General features: G+C 47.3%; 1 protein-coding gene across 1 annotated transcript; it reads right to left on the bottom strand.

Moving 5' to 3' along the window:
• Positions 1 to 12,179: 12,179 nt before the first annotated feature.
• MB (myoglobin) lies at positions 12,180 to 16,133 on the bottom strand. Its single transcript, XM_063154415.1, has 3 exons — positions 15,956 to 16,133; positions 13,705 to 13,927; positions 12,180 to 13,015 (listed from the first exon to the last, which is right to left on the bottom strand). The coding sequence occupies exons 1-3, from the start codon at positions 16,048 to 16,050 to the stop codon at positions 12,869 to 12,871; spliced, it is 465 nt and encodes a 154-aa protein (XP_063010485.1). The 5' UTR covers positions 16,051 to 16,133; the 3' UTR covers positions 12,180 to 12,868.
• Positions 16,134 to 20,705: the final 4,572 nt, after the last annotated feature.

Consider the following 20,705-nt stretch of genomic DNA (forward strand, 5'->3'; position numbering starts at 1 on the left):
TTGGTGCCACATCTTTCTTCTGGGCTCATCCGTGTTCAATGGCTCAGGACCACCACTCTTCAGTAAATGCTGGAGTTTGATGGAGAGGAGGGTCCCCATCCTTCCCAGGCCTCCAGGAACCAAAAAGCCTCCTGGAAAAGCAGTTTTGCCAGTGTTGGGCTGGAATTGCCCAGCTGGTTTGGCACTGGCTTTCATCAGGATTTCCACCCTCTTGCATTTCATTGTCCCTCACCTGCAAACACCTGAGCCTTTGGTACAGGGCAACCAAAACCACAGGAGAGGCCAGTGGGGCAGGTGGAGGTGTGAGTGCCAGAGGATGGAAGGAGGAGAGGGGAGATTGGATTCTCCTACACCACGTTCTGTATGGATTAGAGCCACGCTGTGTGTCAGCGCTGACCCTCTCTTGCGGGTGAGGAGAGGGGCTGGGGATGTGAGTGGGAGCAGCAAAGGGATGGCCCAGCAGGATTTCCCAGCCGGGGGCTCTCCTGGGAGCCACCCTCACGCTCCTCCGCCAGGGCCGGGATCCCACCGGGATCTGCGCTGCACACTCGCCTCCACCCTCACCCACAGCTCTGCACAGCGCCCCGGGCTGTCTGTGGGAGACCATGGGGAACGGGGTGCAAGAAGCCAAACAAAAGCAAACCAGCAGAAAAAAAAAGAAAAAAAAGAAAAAAAAAAATCACCCGCCCCCTCTCGGCGGGGGCGCGAGGCGCGAGGGCGCCATCTCGTGGCGGCTCCCCCTCAGTGACGGCCCCGCGCCATGTCCGCGCCAGGGCCCTCGCTTGTGCCCAGAACTGGCTCCAAGCCCCCCCGAGCTACCACCAAAATGCGAATTCCTGCACAAAATGCAAAATTCTGAGGAAGTGGATTATTTGGAGGGTGGGGGAGTTGAACCGCCGGGAAAGCGCTTCCCACTATTGCAGCGGCAGTCATGCCCCCGAGCAGCGGGTTGGGAGCGTCCCCTGAACGGCGGCTCCCACCCGTCACACGGCCCGAGCCAGGGAGCTGCAGCTGTGCAAACACGGCGGCTCCTGGGGCAGCCCCTCGGCCCCAGGGCTCGGAATGCTTCTGCGGCTCCCGGCGGCCCAGCCTTCCCACTGGGCCGGGGAGGAATTTTCTGACAAAACACGCTTCAAATCAACAAATGTCAGTTTGTTAAACATCGTGCTTTAACCGCTGTGAAGTCAGGTGGCGAGCTGGTAACTAAAAACCTCAGTAACCATTCCTTTGCTGCATATGCCAGGTGGGAAAATTCTCAGCTGGGGAATTGGATATTGCTAAGGTCTTCATCTATGGGCAGCTTGTCTTGGCAGTGTTGCAGGAAGGTTCACATGACCAATCATGGAAATTCTGGTCAAAGGAAGAGGGAAGGCAAAATAAAAGTCCTTGTGAGCAGCTGTCAGGCAGCTACTGTCCTTTGTAGCTCACCTCAGAGTGCTTGGCTCACATGCAAAGAAACAATCATGGCCCCAAAGCTAAGGAAGTGAAGACGATGAAATGAGTTCTCAAGTTTTATTCCGAGCATGGTTCTGAAGTGCAGCAGCAGAACTGAAAGCTTTGGTGCCTTCATCTCTGAATTAATTGTTCTTGACCTTCTTAGTCATTGGACTTGATGCAATGAGTCACAGCTGACAGAGTATGACCATTTGCATTTGAACTTTTCACAAGGAATGGTTTGATGCTGTTTGGCTTGACTGGAAATCTGGCAATCCAAACCATTATATCTACCAAAACAAGGGAAGTCTGTTGTGACAGTATCAACCACTACATCTTATGTATAACTAAGTGCTCCTCAGATGATATTAGAAAAATAGATTTGGGGGTTTTTTCTTTAGAAAGTAGTAGAGATCATCTGTATTATCTGAGGTCATTTTTTCTGTCCTTCAATACAGCATGGCTAAAGAATTTCTCTCCATAAACTTCAAGTTGAGTTCACAATGAAGCTAATGTCAAGTGTGTCATTTGGGGTTATTTTCTGCAACTGAATCCAGTTTTGTTGAAATGCTCATCTCCTTTCTCTGACTGTTTTGTAAGCCAAACCACCTCCTATCTTGTCACCATCTACTTGCTAGAATCACTCTTTGAAGTCCTTTGTGTCATGGTGCCTACTCCTACAGACTGAGCACGCTGTCTTTCACAATTACCCACAGGAGTTATGTGAAGAACAAGTAGATCCATTTCAGTGTATTTTGTGTCTGACAGTTTAAAGCTGTGTTGAGTATATGAGGCCATGTAATGAAATCGTGTCACATTACCTTGTGCAGCAGGATGGAGCATCTGGAAGCAAATGAGCAAAGTCTGTCCTTGGTTGAAGTGACTGTCCTTTTCTGGAGCAGGTGAAGCCTACAAGAGAAACAGCAGGAGCCAACAGCTGCATGTCAGGCAGGCTGTGCTTACACCCAGCTTTTCCAGAGGAACTTTAGAAGCTGCACTACAAAACTGGATGTGGTCTTCAGTTACATCAATACAAAGGTAAACCTCCAGCAGAAGTCAGTCAGGTGACTTAAGGAATGATGGCCATGCTTTTATTTTTTTACATTCATGGGGAGTGACACAGATTAATTTTACCTTACTGGGAAATTATCTCAGTGCAACCATTACTGGCAACAAATGTCAGCTCAGCAAGGTTGTCTACAGAGCACAGACTATTTATCTTTGGTCTCTTGTGCTTTATCCAAACACTCAGCCATTCCCCCGCTTGTTATAATAAAGGTAGTGCCTCAAATGCATCAAAAGTTTTCATTAAGGAAATTGTGGGGTTTTGGTGGGTTGTTTCTTTGGGTTTTCTTTTGGATAAATGATGTACTTTAGAAGGCTGGGGAAGATGCTCTACAATGAAACTCTGAAACCAGTCATCTGAATGTGGAATGACATAGCCCACCACCATGTCTGTAATAAAGAAGCATGTTAAATCTCAAGATATAAATGTCCTTTCCCTTGTTCCATTTCTCATTTCAGTGTCTAATCAGATCTCCAACATCTGGCTAGATGCTGCTGTGTGAGCGACTGTTTCACATCTGGGACATTGGACAGTAACAGTGAATTGAATGGAAGAAAGAGTCTGAGCCAGGAATCCCAGCTTTATAGCAATCTTGGTTTGAAAAGAACTTTAGGATTTACTGAAGAGTTGGGAGGAAGAAATCCCATATCCTTGGGCCAAACAATATCTCTTCCAGTAATGCATGTGACAACATCCCAAGGAAATTATGACAAGAAAGAAGAAATAGTCAGTGCTAGTTAAAGTGGGGTTTTTTTCCCTTTCCCATTTTTCTTTGTTCAGTTTCCCAGAGGATTCCTTCTTGACCCTTGTGCTGCGGTACCAAACATGACTCAAACTTCTACTTGACTAATGTCACCATTTACAGTCTTTCTCTGCAGCCTGGGTGGGCAATATGCTTCTGTTTCTGTCTCTGTCACAGGCCAAATCCCAGTTACTCAGGGAGAAATAAGCAAATGAACAAGTGATCTCAAGACAACTAGTTTAGGCTGTACTGGGGAGTTGCATTAATTCCTCCACAGAACACAGAATAGTCTTCTCAGGACACAACAGTATACAGCTTAAGAGTGGAGCAGAACTTGGTATCATCCCTTGTCACTGCACCACTCAGCTTGGTGTCATCTGCAAAATTGCTGAGGATGTGCTTGATCCCACTACCTGGGCCATTGCTATTAAATTGTACTAATATTGAACAGTTTTGGTCCTTGTATGGACTTATGAGCGATTTCTATGGACTTCTGACCACTCCTCAAGGGTCAGTACACACTGCAAGGACACCACTCTGCCCTCTTAGGCATATCTAGTGCATCTTTTGCTCTTTTCTCAGTTTGCTCCAGTCCCACTCCAATAATAACAACCTAACAGGGAACAACTCCTGTTGTAAATATGAGCCTTGGTTTACACAGTAATTTGTACCAAAATATTTCCTATCCAGAATTCTTAATAGCCATCTATGATATCCTACTAGGCAGAGAAACCTTGCACTTGGCCAGCTCTGACACCAGTCAGCCAAGTGCAGATATGAGATTTAAATAAAACAGTTCGTTAAGGGAAAAAAACCCAAAACCACAAACAAACCAAAGCATTTCAACAGTTTCCCAAATAAAAATATCTGGCTGGTCCCCCCTGGTTTCCTGCAACACTTACCCACCTATGCAGCTTCATAGTTCTTGTTTAAGGATCACTTGATGAGATGAGAATGAGTTTGCTGCTGTTAACAGGGGACCATGGCTGGCAGTCATACCACATGGATTTAGCCATGACATGTTTGAGGATGCAGAGCTAGGCCACAGGAAGAGCAGTGTCTCCTCCTTGAATGCCCCATAAGGGGGAAAAATGAAAGAGAGGGAATATGAAGCAGGGACTGTAAATGGCAGTAAAGCTTCCCCAGGAAACCTAGCACCAAGCCCCAAACCACTGAAGAAGGAGACAAAGCCCATGTGGCAGGAATTGGGTAACTGTTGCTGAGCAGAACAGAGCTCACCCTTTGCACAGCAACACGAGCTCATTTTGACTGATTTCCATGGATATCTGCTTCTACTACATCTGCTGTGGGGAATTGCAGTTTGAAGGCTTTAAATAGATCACACTTATTGCCACAAAAGGCACTAATAAAAGGGGCTCATACTTCAGCTGATGAATAGATGCAGAACTGATTTCCAAGTTTGTACTGCATCATGAGCAGAAAAAAATCACTAATCCTAAGCCTGTGGCAAAGAATTTCCTGCATGAATCCGGGTCTTTGAAAGGTCTCACACCCACTGAAATTGATGAGTATTGAGAGGCCGTGTACATTTGGGACTCTGGAACAAAACATTTAGTTCTGTGTATTAACTATAGCCTTTGTGCTGTACATACACACATGTACACCCACACACACACACTCTCATCACAGACTTAATTGTAGGTAACTGTAGGTAAGCACTTCCAACAGGAGGGAAATTAAATGCCCAAAGAAAGGATATTCTTTACATTTATTTCTAAGATGCTCTGTCCTCAAGATACAAGTGATGTGTCACTCCTCTCTCTCAATAGACACTTTCCAGTATGTATTATCTCTTATCTCACCAACACCAGTACTTGGAAGGATGCTGTACTCTGCAGCACTTACTCTGTTTTGGTCTATTTCTAACGTTGAGAAGCTCTAGCACACTTTTCTCCATAATTAGCCCCTTTACTGAGGGTGGTGCAGTGTTGTCCATCTCCAACCTGACCGTAGATGGAAGGAAAAAGCATTGCCTCCATTTCTACTTCTTCCCTACTGTATGTTGCCAGAAGAATTGGAACTGAAGACTTCCCAGTTATGAGCCACTGTGTATGAACAGGGATGTGATGCAGCTGGGAAAGGAAATGTTTCTCGACCATCCTCCATGAAATTTGTGCATTCCTTCCAGCCAGGCACAGCTGCAAGCTATCCTCAAAACAGAGCAATAAGGAAAGAAAACCCTCTTTCTCTTGTTGTACTCACTGAAGAGAGCTGTGAGTGTGGGTAGATCCAGATGTTACCGTCAATGAGGTGGGAGGAGAGGTTGGAAGCATAGCTTGCAGGAAAAACAACCCCAGACTCTCTGAACACCACACAGCAGGCTGTCACATAGGCTGTTGTTCCCAAGCAGCCTCATGCTTTGCAATATGTCACTTAATGCTAGGCACAGAAATATCTTCTCCCTCCTCTCTCCATTTTTCTTCTCAAAGAGAATGCCCTTGGGGAGGAGTGGTAACCGCCTCAAAGCTGTATGAAGGCTTTTAGACAGCCCTGGTTAGAAAGACTGGTAGAAATACTCCAGGCTGAGCCACTTGCCCAGGACTCCAGTACACCAAGAAAGAGTTTGGTGGTTTAAAAGGATTCAGCCAGCCATGTGTTGAGTGAGGAGGACTAGCTAAATACAGTCAGTATGAAAACCAGCACTGGGTTTTTTGTTATTTTTTAAAGCCTACTCCTTTAGAGCTTAGGCACATGAGCTAGGCAGGGATCCCTCACTGAAACCTGGTCTCCTGAAGTCAAGCCCTTTCCAAAATGGAAAGGCACAGCTCATTTTTAAAAGACCAAAGAATTATGAGCTGAGTTATCTATGTGATAAAAGGCATGCACCTGAATCTTGTTCACTAGTCACACTATTGGATGGAGGTAGCTGGAACAGCATTTTTTGGAGGCTGGATTAGACAAAATATGACAGGATCTGCCAAAGTAGGCAGAAGAAGGTTACTTCCATGGACTATAAATTAAGTTAGGCAAATGAAACCTGGATGGCTTAGACCCACCCAAGATGGTGGCAAAATGTTAGAAATCAAGGAGGGGATTGCAGATTAAATTGTAAGCATGTGCATAATTACACAGGAAGATCTGAGGTTCATACACTAGGTTCTCTTCTGCTGGTGCCATATTTAGATATCCATGTCCTTTATTATCTCAGTCTGGGACTCTTCTTTTCTTTGGAAGTGAGAAGGTTGGCAATTTCCCAAGTGCCACCATAGTGCATAGTTTATCTCCAGAGAACTTCATTTCAAGTTCAGCCCCACAGTCTTTAGACTGCTTCACTTTGCATGTAGCATCTGTAATCTCTTGGGCTATTTACACTGCGCCCGCATTGTGACTGCACATCTATACACAGGATGTCCTTGGCAACTGCTAAAACTCAACCACTTCAAAGCAAGAACTGCTCACTGGCAGATGGCACAACTTCACATGTCTTCCTACACAAAAAGATCACAGGCATCCACTGCCCTGCAGCCAGCAGCCTGACCTAGTGGACAGCTGAATGAAAAAAGCCTGAAAACAATGTACTCATGCCTCTCTGCCTCAGTTTGCCCTCTCTAAAATGGGCTTAACTGCACAGTCATGTAGATGGATAGCCTTTAACTAAAGTCTAGGCTAAGAACAGTAGAGCAAATAACTCAGGCATATTGTAAGAGGGGTGCTGTTTCAGTATTTTGTAGACTGAGAGTTTTAAACTGGATGAAACTGTTATTAATTACCATTAGAAATTAGAACAGAGCTTGTCCCTGATGACACTTACAGTCAACAAGTTTCTGATCTAAAACAGATAAGGGAGCTATGACTCTGCTCAACTAGAAAAACCATAGTAGGAAATATGTTAAAAATTATATTCTAATTACTCTTCTTGTTATGAGCTAGCAATTTGTGACTGTTATGAAGAACTCCATTTCATGACAGAGGATTTTGACTGAAAAAGAAAAAAAAAATTGATGACTTCATACACTGAGAGATCATTTCTCATCAGTAGAGGGAACATAGCAAAAGACATAGGGACACCGGCTTAAATGTGACATGCTAAAATTAGCTGGGGAATTAGTTGAGTTAGTAATACATGCTATTATCATGGCAAAAACAAAATGTACAAAAAGGTTCTTTCTCATGGTTTATGGGCCAGTTTTGTGAAAGCATCACATCAATAATCTTAGCACCTTGAGAAAACTCCATCTTTCTTCCCATACAAAAGCATACCATTAGGCAGCTTGAATTAGGAAACTACCTCCTTGCATTACAGCAGAAGGGTTGTCAGAATGATGCTACTGCTCTTCAGGAGGCACTAAGAGAGTAAATAGCCTCGGGGGGGGGGGGGCAGTTGTGCCTCTATTTCCCACCTGTACTTCATTTTTCTTTCCTCCTTAGGAGCCACATAGCTTCATTTGCCCTCAGAGGGGGAGCTGAGGGCTGCAAGTGTGGCACTTGGTGTGCTCTTCCACCATCTCTGGACAGCTTGTCTGAGCGTGACTGGTGCAAACCCTTTGCTCAGCCACAGACTCTGCAAGGACACCATCTGGCTGGTTTAGGCAAAACTCTGTGGTATTTTTACTCCTTTATACCCAACCAACTCACAGTTAATCCGTGGCATCCCTCAAAGGGCACCAGACTATTCATCCAGCTGAGTGAAAAAACACAGACTCACTTTGACACTGTAATCAGCTAACTCTCCAGATAACCCCAAAGCTTGCCAAAAGGACAAGCATGATGTCATGCAAGCCCTGAGCAGAGCAATCCCAGATCTTGGTGAGGGTATCAGCTCCAGGAATTTTCCACCCGTGTGGTGAGAGCTTGGATGCTGAAATTTATCATGAATAAGGAAACATGTTAAGGGAGGACAGAAGATAAAAAAATCTTAATAAAAGCACCATTAATTATATATACTGGGAAGTAACGGAAGATCCAGAAGCTAAGCATAGAGATATAGAGAATTAAGTGCTAATAATCCAGAAAGTTTTCCACCCAAATCTATTCTGACACTTGAACATTTGAACCTGTTTTAAGGACAATCTAAAATAAGATCGAGCACCCAGCAGCTGCATTCATACTGAGCTTTCCTTGGAGAAGGGAAAAGGGAAACAGGCATAATTTCCTTTAAACCCTCCTCCAGACATAAGGTGCAGCTAAGTACACACCAGTATGTATCCCTCCCCATCCCAAATGCACATTGCCTTGTCCATGCAGCTACCAGCTATGCTGGCATGCCCCATGCCAGGGCTTGCCTTGCCTTGCCCAGGAGAGCCCCAGACCTGCCTGTCTGACATGGCTTATCACGGGTGGTCACTGCAGGGCTGGAGGGGAAGGCGGAGGCAGCCTGCTCTGTTTATTTACTTGCAGGGCATGAAAGCCAAACTGGGAAAGGACTTTGGTAAAGTGCAGTCAAGTGACTATAAAGTACTGCTTTAAAAAGGCACAAGGTCACCTTTGCTGACATTTGGATAAGGATTTTATAGAAGTCACAGGACTGTGAGATGGGCTTGTTGTGGCTATGATCACAGGGGAGGGAGGGGTTTTATGTTCTGGTTAAGAACACTGCATTGTTGTGACTCTTTCGTGTTCACAAATGCTCATTTACTAGGCTGTTGGATAAAAGAGGCTGATTGGGCTTTTTCTTCTTACTTACTTAGACTCTGTTGGCACAACTTCATGAAATTTAACAGCCCTGCTACCCACCAGTACTCCCCATGTGCCCTGTTCTTGCATAGTTTGTCTTCTTATTTGGTTAGACCTTAGCTATTTCGAGGCTGTACTTCATTTGAACACAATGTGAGAACTCATATATATCATTCTCTCAGATGAAGAACTTGTGCACAAGAATGCTGGAATCTGAAGGATTTGGACAGATGTTTGCTATATTGTGTATTTTGAAGCTGGTGCTTGTGTGTAGGTATGTCTGTGTGTGTCTGTCTGTCTGTCTTTCTGTGTGTCTGTGTGCTCAGTCTGAGAAGCAGACTCTGATTGTTAAGCCCTGCACAGCCTGGAAAAGCAGCCTTGAGCAAACTTGAGATTGATGAGTCCAGGAAGAAGGAGGACACGATCTGATGCCATGCACCTTCTGGAAAAAAATGTTATGGACAAGGATGTCTACATCACAAAATCACCTGGTTCCACTATTTCTTTTCCTCAGTGGCATAACACACAGGACAAGTTTTCACCAGGTGGTAGAAACCATAGGGATCATGACAAAAATAATCCTCATCTGAAAGTATGTAGTGTAGGTAGCATTTGTGTCCTTATTAAATTAATATAGGCATTACATCCTTCAGGCACTGTCTGTGCTTCAATTCCCAGAAACCAGATTTATCTGTTCAGTGACTATTACATGGACTAGAAACATCTCTGCCCTTTCCTCCCATTAGCCCTGCAGGGAGATGCAAATATGAAGGATGTCACAAGCTTCATACTAATGTGCTAAATATTTAACATAATTAGTCATCGGAGCCCTATCCCTTTCTCCCACTGAGGTGACCAAGAGAAGAGCACAGGATTAATAGTATGGTCCCCAGCCCTTGTTCTGTGAGGCCACTTGACGTTGGCAGGTGTATTGGAGTCAGCAGGATCAGCAGGCAGAGGGAAAGACAAGGGGGACAGGCAGCACAGCCTGCAGTGTTATTGCACCCTGGCTGGGGCTGACAGCTCATTTGCACAGCGTCTGGGAAGCGAGGGCCTGCTCCCCTCATCTGAGATTCTGATGAGTGGCTGGTGTCTGACACCGAAGCCCAAGAGATCCCAGACAGGTCACTGGCTCAGGGCCATGGTGAGTTCTGCATGCAATGGAAACCGCAGCGGGGAGAGGGGCCGCAAGCCCGACCTGGCTGCAGCCGGTGCGTACGTGCTGGAGCACGGTGGCTGGCAGCCACACAGCCCACATCTCATCGTGTGACTGGGAATGAGTATGTGACACCACATGGTCCCAACGGGCACCGGGGCTGGGGACAAGTCCCTGGGACCCATCCACCTGATGTAAAGCTATTCCTGGAAAAGAAGGAGGAAAATGTCTGGGCTCACGCTGATACAGTTTATCTCCACTAAAGGACTTTGTCCTATATGTGAACCAGAAAAATTTTATGTGCTAGCAGCAGAGTGAAAGGGGGGCCTCCAACAAAGACTCTGAATCAATATAGCACAGAGCTAAAAAAATCCTTTTCCCACCATCTGCTTTGTTGTAGGAAACTTCCCCTGTCCTTAAAGCCAGGGCCATTGCAGGAGTTTTATAGACTCATTCTGTAGGAATTACAAATATCCCTGCAGTCATGTCAGGACTCAGCCAAGGGCATACTCTGTGCCTAGAGTAGCAAAGGTGCAGGGAGGTGGATTTCACCACAAGCACCCCAAATCACTGAGCCTGCTGGAGTTACCTTCACTGTTATTGGTACCCAAATGTACTGGTTCATCTTGGCTTGCACATCCTCACTGAGCCATAGGCACAACCAGAAAACCTCTGTCAGACCCCACATCTGACCAGGAGATTTAAGGATGGTTCCTAGTGCACTGACACAGTGGGGTAAGGCAGGCAGAGAGAAGGTCAGTGCTCCCAATGGGCTGACATTTAGTCCAGGTACCTAATAACTGGTAACTAGGCACAACACACATGCAAACTCTCCTTCCTCCACCACTTAAAAATATCTAGACAACTCCAGTCCCACTCAGACTGATGGAGGCAGCTGCTATAGCAGAGCTTTTAATCCTAAAGCAGAGTCTGTTGTCATTGGCAGGAAATCTTATTGTGTTGGACAAGCAATCCTAGACCTTAATTACATGTATTGCCCTCCCCACAAAACCAGACAGACTAGACTGGAGTCAGACGAAGCACACTGCTTAAGCCAGGGACCACCTGGCTGTAACTTCATCTAGGTGACAGCATATGCCTTTGTGACCTCCTCTGAAAGGTTGAAACACCAAGCAAGCTCCCAGAGGTAAAGTGAGGAATTGTAAACAGCAAGAAATCAGATATGCACAGTTCTGCAACGGAATTTATTTGTCCTTCTCCTTTCAGAGACTGAATTCTTTTGGCCTTTGCCCTGACCAAAGACACAGCAGATCATGCTGGCACAGGATTGATTTTTAAGGGAGCTGGTGGCTCCTTCACTGTCTCCACTGCACACAGTGTAGCAGGGAGTACCTTGAACTAGGTCCTGCTAGTAGCTCCTGTTACTGAGCACCTCATTTTTCTTCCTTGTGCTTGCCCTCAGACTGTCTCTGTGAGATGAGGTGCACTACTTTCTTCACACCAAAAAGAGCAGCTGTGTCACTTCCATGCATTTCCCCTAGCCACAAACCCCTGGTGTTGGGATGGGGAGAGGGCAACAGGAAGAGGGAGGTATCTTGCCATAATGTCTGTCTCACTGTGTTTGCAGATGTACACGACAGGATGTGGGTGTACATCTGTAAACACAGTGCAGCATGCACTGCAGAGGCACCTCAGCAAAAAACCAAAAGGCTGCAAAGACCAGAGTTTGGGTCTTCAGAGCATATGCTGCCATTGCAGCCTTCCACCTGAGCTGATCATCCCTCCTTTCCAGTGTCTGGAGAGAGCAATGCACTGCACTGCTGCTGGGAGCTAAGGCTGCTTGCACATGCTACCTCCCCATAAATGAATAAGGGACCTTCCCTCATCATATTCCCACAGCACAGCAGTGGCCACGGCCTTTAGTCAGGGAGCTCTTCTCTCAGCACTGAGGCACTGAGCTGAGGCTGCTGTCTTGTGCTGTGAGGTCCAGTAATCAGGTCATGTCCCCATGGTGACATCTGAGTGCCCAAGTCCCTGGCTAAAACAGATGCCACGTGCTGCTCAGATCATGGACTGACAGTGCAGGTTGCTCTGAAGCCAGATATGTATGCAAAACACCTTTCCATTTTCTCCTTTTCCCCCAGTTCTCACTGGGGTGTCGGTACAGCCAGGAGCAAACACACAACTCTGGTGCAGGTATTTTTATTTTCTGAGAAACACATATTTCACTTCCCAGGGCAACAGACCTTCAGACACATAGTGGTGGCTACTAGAAAGCCTACAGATCACAGGGAGTACTGCTCTTTATAGTTTTGCTAATGCAAGTTCAACAACTAAACCCTCCAGAGCTGGCAGGCACTGGAGACTGACTGGCTACATTCACCCCCACAAAGCTAGGTAACACTGTGCTGGAAGCTCTCCATAGTAACCTGCTAACAGTCTCACCTGTGGGAGGAATGGGATGCTGCTTCCCATTCTCACATCTCTCATTTGAGTCATTCCTTCACTCATTCACCACACTCAGCACTTGCCTTGATCCTCCACATCCCTTCATCTTTGGCCATGCCATTTGCCTCTCAGATGAGACCGCGTTTCAGGGAGTGAGAAAGGGGATAAAATAGGCTGAAGCTCACAGATAACCCTTAATGTTATTTTTCCTAAAAAAGCAGAATATTTCTTTTGTATACATGAAGCCAGGAAACAACAGTTTATCATGGATATCACTCTGTGCCTCTACGCTGCCTGGAGTGACTCTTGGCCTCTCATCAAAGCTTTCCCACACAGCAGAGATGGCCAATTGTGAGATGTCCAAAATAGCGCTGGGGAAAGATGCGTGGCCAGGCCCTCCATCGTGGCGCTCCTTTGTGCGTATGTGCTAACCCTGGAAACCGAACTCCTTGTACTTGCTGGCCATATCATTTCGGAACAGCTCCAGAGCCTTCTTCATTGCAGCCTGGGCATCAGCCCCAAAGTCTGCAGCGTGTTTTTCGGCAAGGACCTTGATAATGACTTCAGAAATGAACTATGAGGAAGGAAAGAGAGAAAGAAAAACTGAAGGGACACTCAAGGTTTATTTTCAGAAAAGCCAGACTAAGAAATAGGTTGCAGAGCCTGGAAATATCTCTGAGCTAATTCAGTAGGCCTTCCTGCTGCCTCTGGAGAGACAGTGAGGTCTAGTATGCAAGGAGTCTGGGCTAGGCAGAAGCACTGGGCTCTATTCCTAGCTCTGACGCTGATCTGCTTCATGACCTTGAGTAGACCATGGCCCTTTCCACTTTTTGTAGGTCTCATCCATTAAGACTGCAAATTCATGCCCTGTGTTTGTATAACACTTACTTTTATGGGTGTTGGTCTCCAATGGATCCTCCAGGGCTTACTCTAAAATTGTATGTCCCTTGTGTCCAGTCACTGACAGTCCTTATGTAATACAGTTTCCCAGGCATGCATAGGCTGCATGGGCTGGCTTATTGTTGTCAAGGGTTGGTCAGACTCCGTGTGATGTTTGGAATGGGAAATCTAAACTTGGATATTCACATACCATTTGCATACCATGAGCCCTTTCTGTGCCTCCTCCTGCTTGAACACACAGACCCTGGACTTGAGGGAGAGCTCACTGAAGTCCAACTAGTCATCAATAAATGAAAGCCCAACTCTCACACAGCTGTCTTACACACATTCACTACACATCAGACACTCTGACCTTTTCCATACCTCCAGATATTTGACAGGGATTTTGTGCTTGGTTGCATGGGTCTGAGCCAGGGGCTTCAACTCGGCCTCGTGATTACCCTTTGCCTTCAGGATTTTGCCCAGTTGGGTAAGAACAGTAACTCCATGTTTCTTCAGATCTTCAGAGCCCTTCATCGCATCAGGGGTCTTCAGGCCTTTGAACTTTTCAAAGCGATCAAGGGTCTCAGGATGATCCTGAAAGAGTCTGTGGACAAAAGCAGAGGGACTTTAGAGAGGGGAAGCTCCTGACATACCTCCCTTTGAGTACTCAATCTACTTTATTCCCATCTTCTTACCCATTTCTTAAGATGATCACCCCTGTCTATTTCCATTCCCTCTGGTCATGACAGAGACACTGCCCTAAACATGTCCAACTGGAGCAACAGAGGAAGTGTCTGTATTTTTTCCATACAGTTCTAATAACTCTTTGGCACCCATCCCCTGGATTATGTCAACGGTTTTAAGACAGAGACAAGAGCCAAGGCTCGTCATGATACTGAGAGGTGAGTTCTTGTATTCATGTGAAGGAAAACCAAAAGTAGACAAAGCCACCTGTCTTCATCAATTTACTGTTGCTGGAGAGCCCACCTATAGACTCCTGCCTCTCACACAAACTCTCTTATCAGCCCATGATTTGTTGGCCAGGAAATGAGAGTTCTACAAGCTTCTCATAGCAAAAAAAAAAAAAAAAAAAACAAAACCCAAACCAACCAACCAAAAAAAAAAAAAAAAATACCCAACCCAAAAAAAAACCAGCCCCCAGCCTCAGGTCCCTTATATCTGGAGGTTGTGTTCTTGAATGTCATCTGGATGGGAGAGTTTACTGCGCCCCCAAACCCTATGATTGCAGACATGGAGGAACTCGGTTCCTGACCTTTTTTCCCACCCTATCTCCCTTCCCTCTTCCTTCTCTCCTCCCTCAGAAACTCCTTGGAGGAGACCTGGGTTGGCAGGGGAGCGCAAAGTCACAGGCTGACATCTATTTATTTAATGCCATGCTGTAATCTGTGATACTTGTAAGAAAAATGGTACTAGTTTTCCATTGGGAACTGCTTTTTCTAGCATGTGGCAAATTCAGAGCCAAAGTAGCCACCTCAGAGATGGATGGGTGAGGATGGCTCAGGTTCCTGTTATCCCTCCAGCACTCCTGCTCTGGACCACAAGAGGGGAAAGCCATCACATTTCCACCCACTTCATTCCCATTCCATTCCTTTCCCTTCAAATGGCAGCTGATCTGGATCATGATAATGCAGGTAAGGAAAACAGCCCCCTTCTTTGGCTCATCTCTCAAAAATGTTTTTTACAGCTTTGTAGTAGATGTGCCTGGAGATGTGGGCTCCTTGCCTTAGCCATGCTTAGGGTAGATATCCCCCAAGCAGGTGCCAGATCCCCACTACTCTCCTCGGTGTCTGTACCACACCCATTTGGGTGTGCACAGTCTGAGAGGAGAGCTGAAGAGAATCTCCTCAAAGTCTGCATCCTCTCTGGTCTTAAGGGACAAGCTCCAGTGTCCACCTAATGTTCTTTCCTGCTTTGCAGTATCTGGGGTGTTCACCACTCCAAGTGCCAGGATCACAAGGACAACGTGGAGGATGGGGTCCTCTCTCAGTTGGAGACCTCAGCAGCACTTCTGACACTGGAATGATGGAGAAGGGAAGTAAGGGGAAGGATGTGCCTCATTTCATACTTAGACCTCAAATTCATCAAAGTGTTATCGCACAGATTTCTGGCCAAAAAGCAGGATGGGCAGGGCTCTGCCAGGTGAGACTAAGGTGGGGAGAGGGAAACTCTCAGGTACTTCGTAGTTAATTTTACTGAAATAGATTCCAAGAAAATTGCCACAGAGGTAATGTTCCTCTCCTTTCATTCTTTCTCTGCTTCCCGACATCCTTTCTGCAGAGCATCTGAAGCCCCATGACACACTTCACTCCAGCATTTCTCACTGCAGTGCTTGGGAAATGAGGATCCAAAGCAGAGCTTGGCCACCAGAGGCAGAGAGACAAAGCACAGCCATGTGTTAAAAGCAGCATTGGTCTGCTCCTGCACCCATAGAGAGATGGAGAGACAGAAGCACAGCCAATTTACACAGTGAGTAACTTTTAACCCAGAAAATAGCAATAGAAAAACCACCACTCTACAAGAAAGAAAACACCTTGTTGAAATAAACACTGACAAGCATGTCTCTCATCAAAAGCTCTCAGCTTTACTCTTAGGACTGAAGCTCCTTGCCTACCTCATTAAAATTTGATGGCCGTGGCCAGCGAGGTCGGACTCCACCTTTCCCCAGACTGTCAGGACTTGCTGCCATTCCTGGTCACTGAGCCCCATGGTTCACCAAAGACAGGTCCCGAGCGCTTCCTGCAGCCGTTTGCCTTTCCCCAAAGGGTAGCTGGAGAGCTCACCCATGGGATTTATAGCCCCTGCCCACAAACCTACACCTGTCAATCATCAGCTGGACTTCTTGCTCTCTTTCAGGCTTGTCTAACCTAATCAGTCTCTCTGTTTTTTTCTAGGAAGCTATTTTGGGTCAGGTACTATTGTGGGTGCCACTGATGGCATAATTTCTGCTTCTCGTATTGGACTGGCACATGTCCCACTCTAGACAGAAAGGGCACTGCCGGAATGCTGTGCCAGGAGCCTGTCCCAGGTTCCTAAGGACCCAGAGACAGTGTCAAGCTTTATGGCAGGAGATTTCTGAAGAGCCCAGTCATCTGCAAGGCCACCCTGCCTCCCTGTCCCCTGGCCTGCCAAGGGCCGGCAGGAGAAAAGGCCAGGACAGCCAGTAGCATCGACTCCATCACTTCAAAGGCCTTTCCTTTCCCATAATGATCTCACCATCCTTTTCTCCTGGGGTAACACACCACTTGTGACATGCCCTTAAGAGATAACCATATTCAAAGCAGCCCTGCCATTTCCCCACCTGCTGCAGGAGGAATGAGGGGATAAAAGCTGTATCGGAGCCAGTTCCCCCACATCTGCCTGCCAGGATCCTGCTGCCTGCTCTTCTGGGAAATACCTAGGATTAGCTGATGGCTGAGTCTGGATATTAGAGCCAAGAGATGTACAACTGAGCCAGGAAGGTAATTTGCAGCAGACCAGAGACACAAGGACATAGCAAAGCTACATTCAACACCCACCCAATCAGCAGTTCTGCTCTCTGGCTACTTCTGTCAAGCCAAACAAATTTCAGTGTTGGAAGGAAAAGCCAGTGAGCTGACAAACCATGTGGATATGCTTTGGGAGGGCTCCTAAACTTTCTGTCAGGACTGGTAATGGCCTGGCACACCAGTAGGGTGACTGGTCCCTTCCGGGGGTGGCTGCAGTCAGAGCATAGCCTGATAACAAAGCCCAGCCAGTACTGCTGTCCCGAACTGTGCACCTGGCTCTGGATGTTTCCAAGGAGAAGGCAGGGAAGAAATATCAACTAGAGGCTGAAGACCTGCCTTGGAATTCAGGAGAAGAGGATTCAACCCCACAGTGTCTAGCACAGTGCTGCAGGACCTGAGCTTCATCAGTGCCTCTGCACCCTTCCACTCCATACAGGTTCCCTGCTCCAGCCTTGCAAGGGGAGAGAAGTGCCCACATGCAATGGGCAGCAAGGATGATGGAGGTACAGAGCCTCACATGCCTTAGAAACACAGAGGTTTAAAGGGAATGCTGTGGGTAAGAAGGGTGGCAAAAGCCCAGTGGAGGTGTCAGCTGGCATCCAAGCCTCGAGATAAGGACATTTTGGCCATTACATGTTGCAAGCCTCTGTCAGCCAAGTCAACTTGAGACTCTGAAATCCTCCCCTTCCATCTCCTCTATGCACTAGTTTGCTTCACATCCAAAAATCTACATCCAACACTTCAGTTTCAAGATTTCATCCTGATTTACCTGTGCAAACACCAGGTCACTACCTATTAGCCAAACTAAGCTAATCTTATGGAATACAGGTTAGTACTCCTCCAATTCATTCCCTGTGCAGTTGTCCACAGCACAGGGCTGAAACAGAGGAGATGACATATCTGCAGCCTCACTACCCATGTGCTCACAGCAGTAATGAAGCATTTGTATCCTTCCGGGCTTGGGCAGGATCCTGAACACTGACCTTACTGGTTTACACACCTTTCAGACACAACAGAAACGTGCTCCTGGTACATGAGAGGCTGCTGCTCATGCACCAAGCTCTGTATATTCCCCAAGCTGGAACTACGCAGTTGCTGTAATAACTCCATTTGAAACTGGTCGACTATTCGCTCTCTGCAGCTTTCCCCAGGGCTGTGAAGCCAAAAGTCCTGGTATGGACATTAACATTAAATTGTCAGAATACTTAAAATGGGTATGAGATTCCATATTGCTTTTTTCTGCAAGCAAAGTAGTAATGAAATGAAATCATAAGCTTTTCTCCCTGGAGCTTAAATAAATAGTCTAAAGAAATACTAGAAGTTTTATAGTGCACCAGACCACCCCTCAACCCCGCAGCCATGAAAAGGACATAACATTTTAGTATCTACAGTCCTCTTGTCTTCCCCATGGGGCAAAATCTATCACTTGCATAATCATCTGGATAAACACAAAGCACTGAGAGCCAGCACAGGGGCTGCCGCCTTTAAAACGTACCAGGTGACTGAATAGCCTGTTTCAAGCAGCTCTGCCTACACCGGGGCCGTGCCGGCACACGTGGCTGCGTCTCTGCCCCCACACCTGAAGCTGTCACTGAACCAGCAGCAATGGACCTCGGCTGCTTTTGGCCAGGCTTTGGGGCGCAGTGCGGCCGCTTTCGCCCCACTGCAAAGCGCCTCGGACGGCCGTGCAGGAGCAGCCCCTGCTGGAGCGGGGTGCGGTGCCCTGGCTGACCCGGGCACCCTCCCCAGCCCGGCCGCTCCTGGGCCCGCAGCGCTGCCCGGCCCGGCCCGGCCCGGCCCGGCCCGGCCCGGCGCGGGGGTGCCGCGGCTCCGGCCCCGTGGGCCAGGCCTTGCTGCCACCTCGTGGCCACGGGACACCGAGCCGCGGGCACCGGGGCACGTCCGGCCCTGCCGCGGCCGGGAGGCAGCGCTCCCATTCCGGAGGTAGGAGGGGGACCCCGGCGCAGGCAGGCAGGCAGCGTTGGGTGCAGAGCTTCTGTAAGGGGCTCGTTTTCAGTGCGGGATGTAGAGACATCGTTATTCCTTGGCCACTTGGGGTGCTGTGCCTTCCCCCCTGCCCCGTAGCCTTGATATTGCAGAGGGTGGAGTGGTGGCATGGGGACCGGGGAATATCCCATGGGACAGTAGTAGAGCTACCGCTGAGACTCAGGGTACTGCCGCAAGGAGAAATACTGTTCTAGAAACTTCCTGGGGTTTGTTTCTACCCAAAAATGCTACCCAAAGGTGCTTAGGGAAGGTATCCCGACCTTACAGGCTCAGCAGGCAGGTGAAGAGCAGTCTCTGGCAAAACAGTGGATGCAATCTCACCCCTGCCTTGCTCCACCCTCTACAGCTGGCAAACCTTTCTACAGGTATTAATCAATTTAGAACATGCCACAATTCCATGGACAGAAATGCCACTTGTCCTCCTCTTTGGTGGGAAATTCTGTGACTCACTTGAGCCCACAGACACACCAGAGAAAGAGCAGGGATTGGCTCTTGGGTATAGTTTCACCAGCTGTTTTGGCGTTATTCCTATGGGGCTCAGCCACCCAGGTGGAGCTGGGGGACACAGAGGAACACACACCAGCCACAGGGATGGACCAGACCCAAGTTTTTTTGGCCATATTCAATTTTTTTTTTCCTAGAGTATCAGTGTTGTGAAGAGAGAAATCCAACCCTGGGGTGGAAAGTGAATGTTAAAGAGCCCAGCAGTCCCCCACACTGCCTTGGTGGTTAAGAGAACAAATATCTGTTTCCTCTGCAGCCAGACCTGCTGCAAGTGGGGAAATGGGCACCCAAGAGAGAGGCACTGGCAGAAATCACACATTTCTTTTCCATTTGAAGTACGTTTGTGAAATGAATCTTCCAGAAAGAAATAGACAGAGATGTTCCAAAATCCAGTCCTTCCTCAAGAAACAACCCAAACCATCTTGTGTGCTTACACAGCAAAATGTCTCAGAGGAACAAACAAATATTTTGATCAAATAATCTTTTTCTTTTCAATGAGCTATTTTTTCCCCCACAACATAATTTTTAAAAAGCCCTGAGAGCAGCCAAGGGTCCCATGGCTGGGAGCAGTGATGACAGCAGCCCCAGCTCTGCTGCGAGCCTGGGTTGTATAAAGAGTGACGTGACGTAAGTAATACACACTGCTGTGGTCAGGGGGAGGCTGGCACTCCAAAAAAGCCAGGAATATTATATAACAACAACTTACATAATTACCTCTTGCATAATGCCAGGGAAAAGGCCCTCCGTAACGCAGCTGTGGTTTCTATGGCATTTTGCTGAAATACAGCTTCTTCTAAGAGACTCATTTGTGCTTTGTTTCAGGAGCCTGCAGCTCAGTCTATGCAGACAGACAGGTGAGAGTCCTGCACTCACAGCAGCTTGAGCTGGAGAGGTGAGGGATGCAGTAATGGATCTTACAGCAGGGCAAGAGCGTTGGCTTTTGGGCAGGCCTGCCATTAACTTCAGCACTCTGGGAAGCAGAAGACTGTCACGTAAGAGCTCCATCCTTAACTGAGTGTTATGTAGCCTCCACTGCTTGTAGGAAATGAGATGGAGTCTAACTGATGATGGCAGTGGCCAAATCCCATTCCAGTCTCACTCCTCTCTTCCCCTTGTTCATAGACACTATTCTTAGCAATGCCTTCAGGCAGGGCTCCTGTACACTGATGGATTTCAGCAGCTGAGAGGTGACCTGACCTGCTTGCTTAAAAGGAAGAGGAAGGACTAGGAGCAGAAGATTTCAGCATCAGGACAAGAAGATTTGGGCTGTGAGTTTGCAGAGCTGTGCTATATACTTACCATGGATTCTCTCTGCGATCAAGCCCTGTGCTGTAAAGTCAGAGGTAGCTTTACCTTCACTTCAGT

This window comes from Melospiza melodia, chromosome 4, assembly GCF_035770615.1.
Source record: "Melospiza melodia melodia isolate bMelMel2 chromosome 4, bMelMel2.pri, whole genome shotgun sequence".
NCBI classification, from domain to species: Eukaryota; Metazoa; Chordata; class Aves; order Passeriformes; family Passerellidae; genus Melospiza; species Melospiza melodia.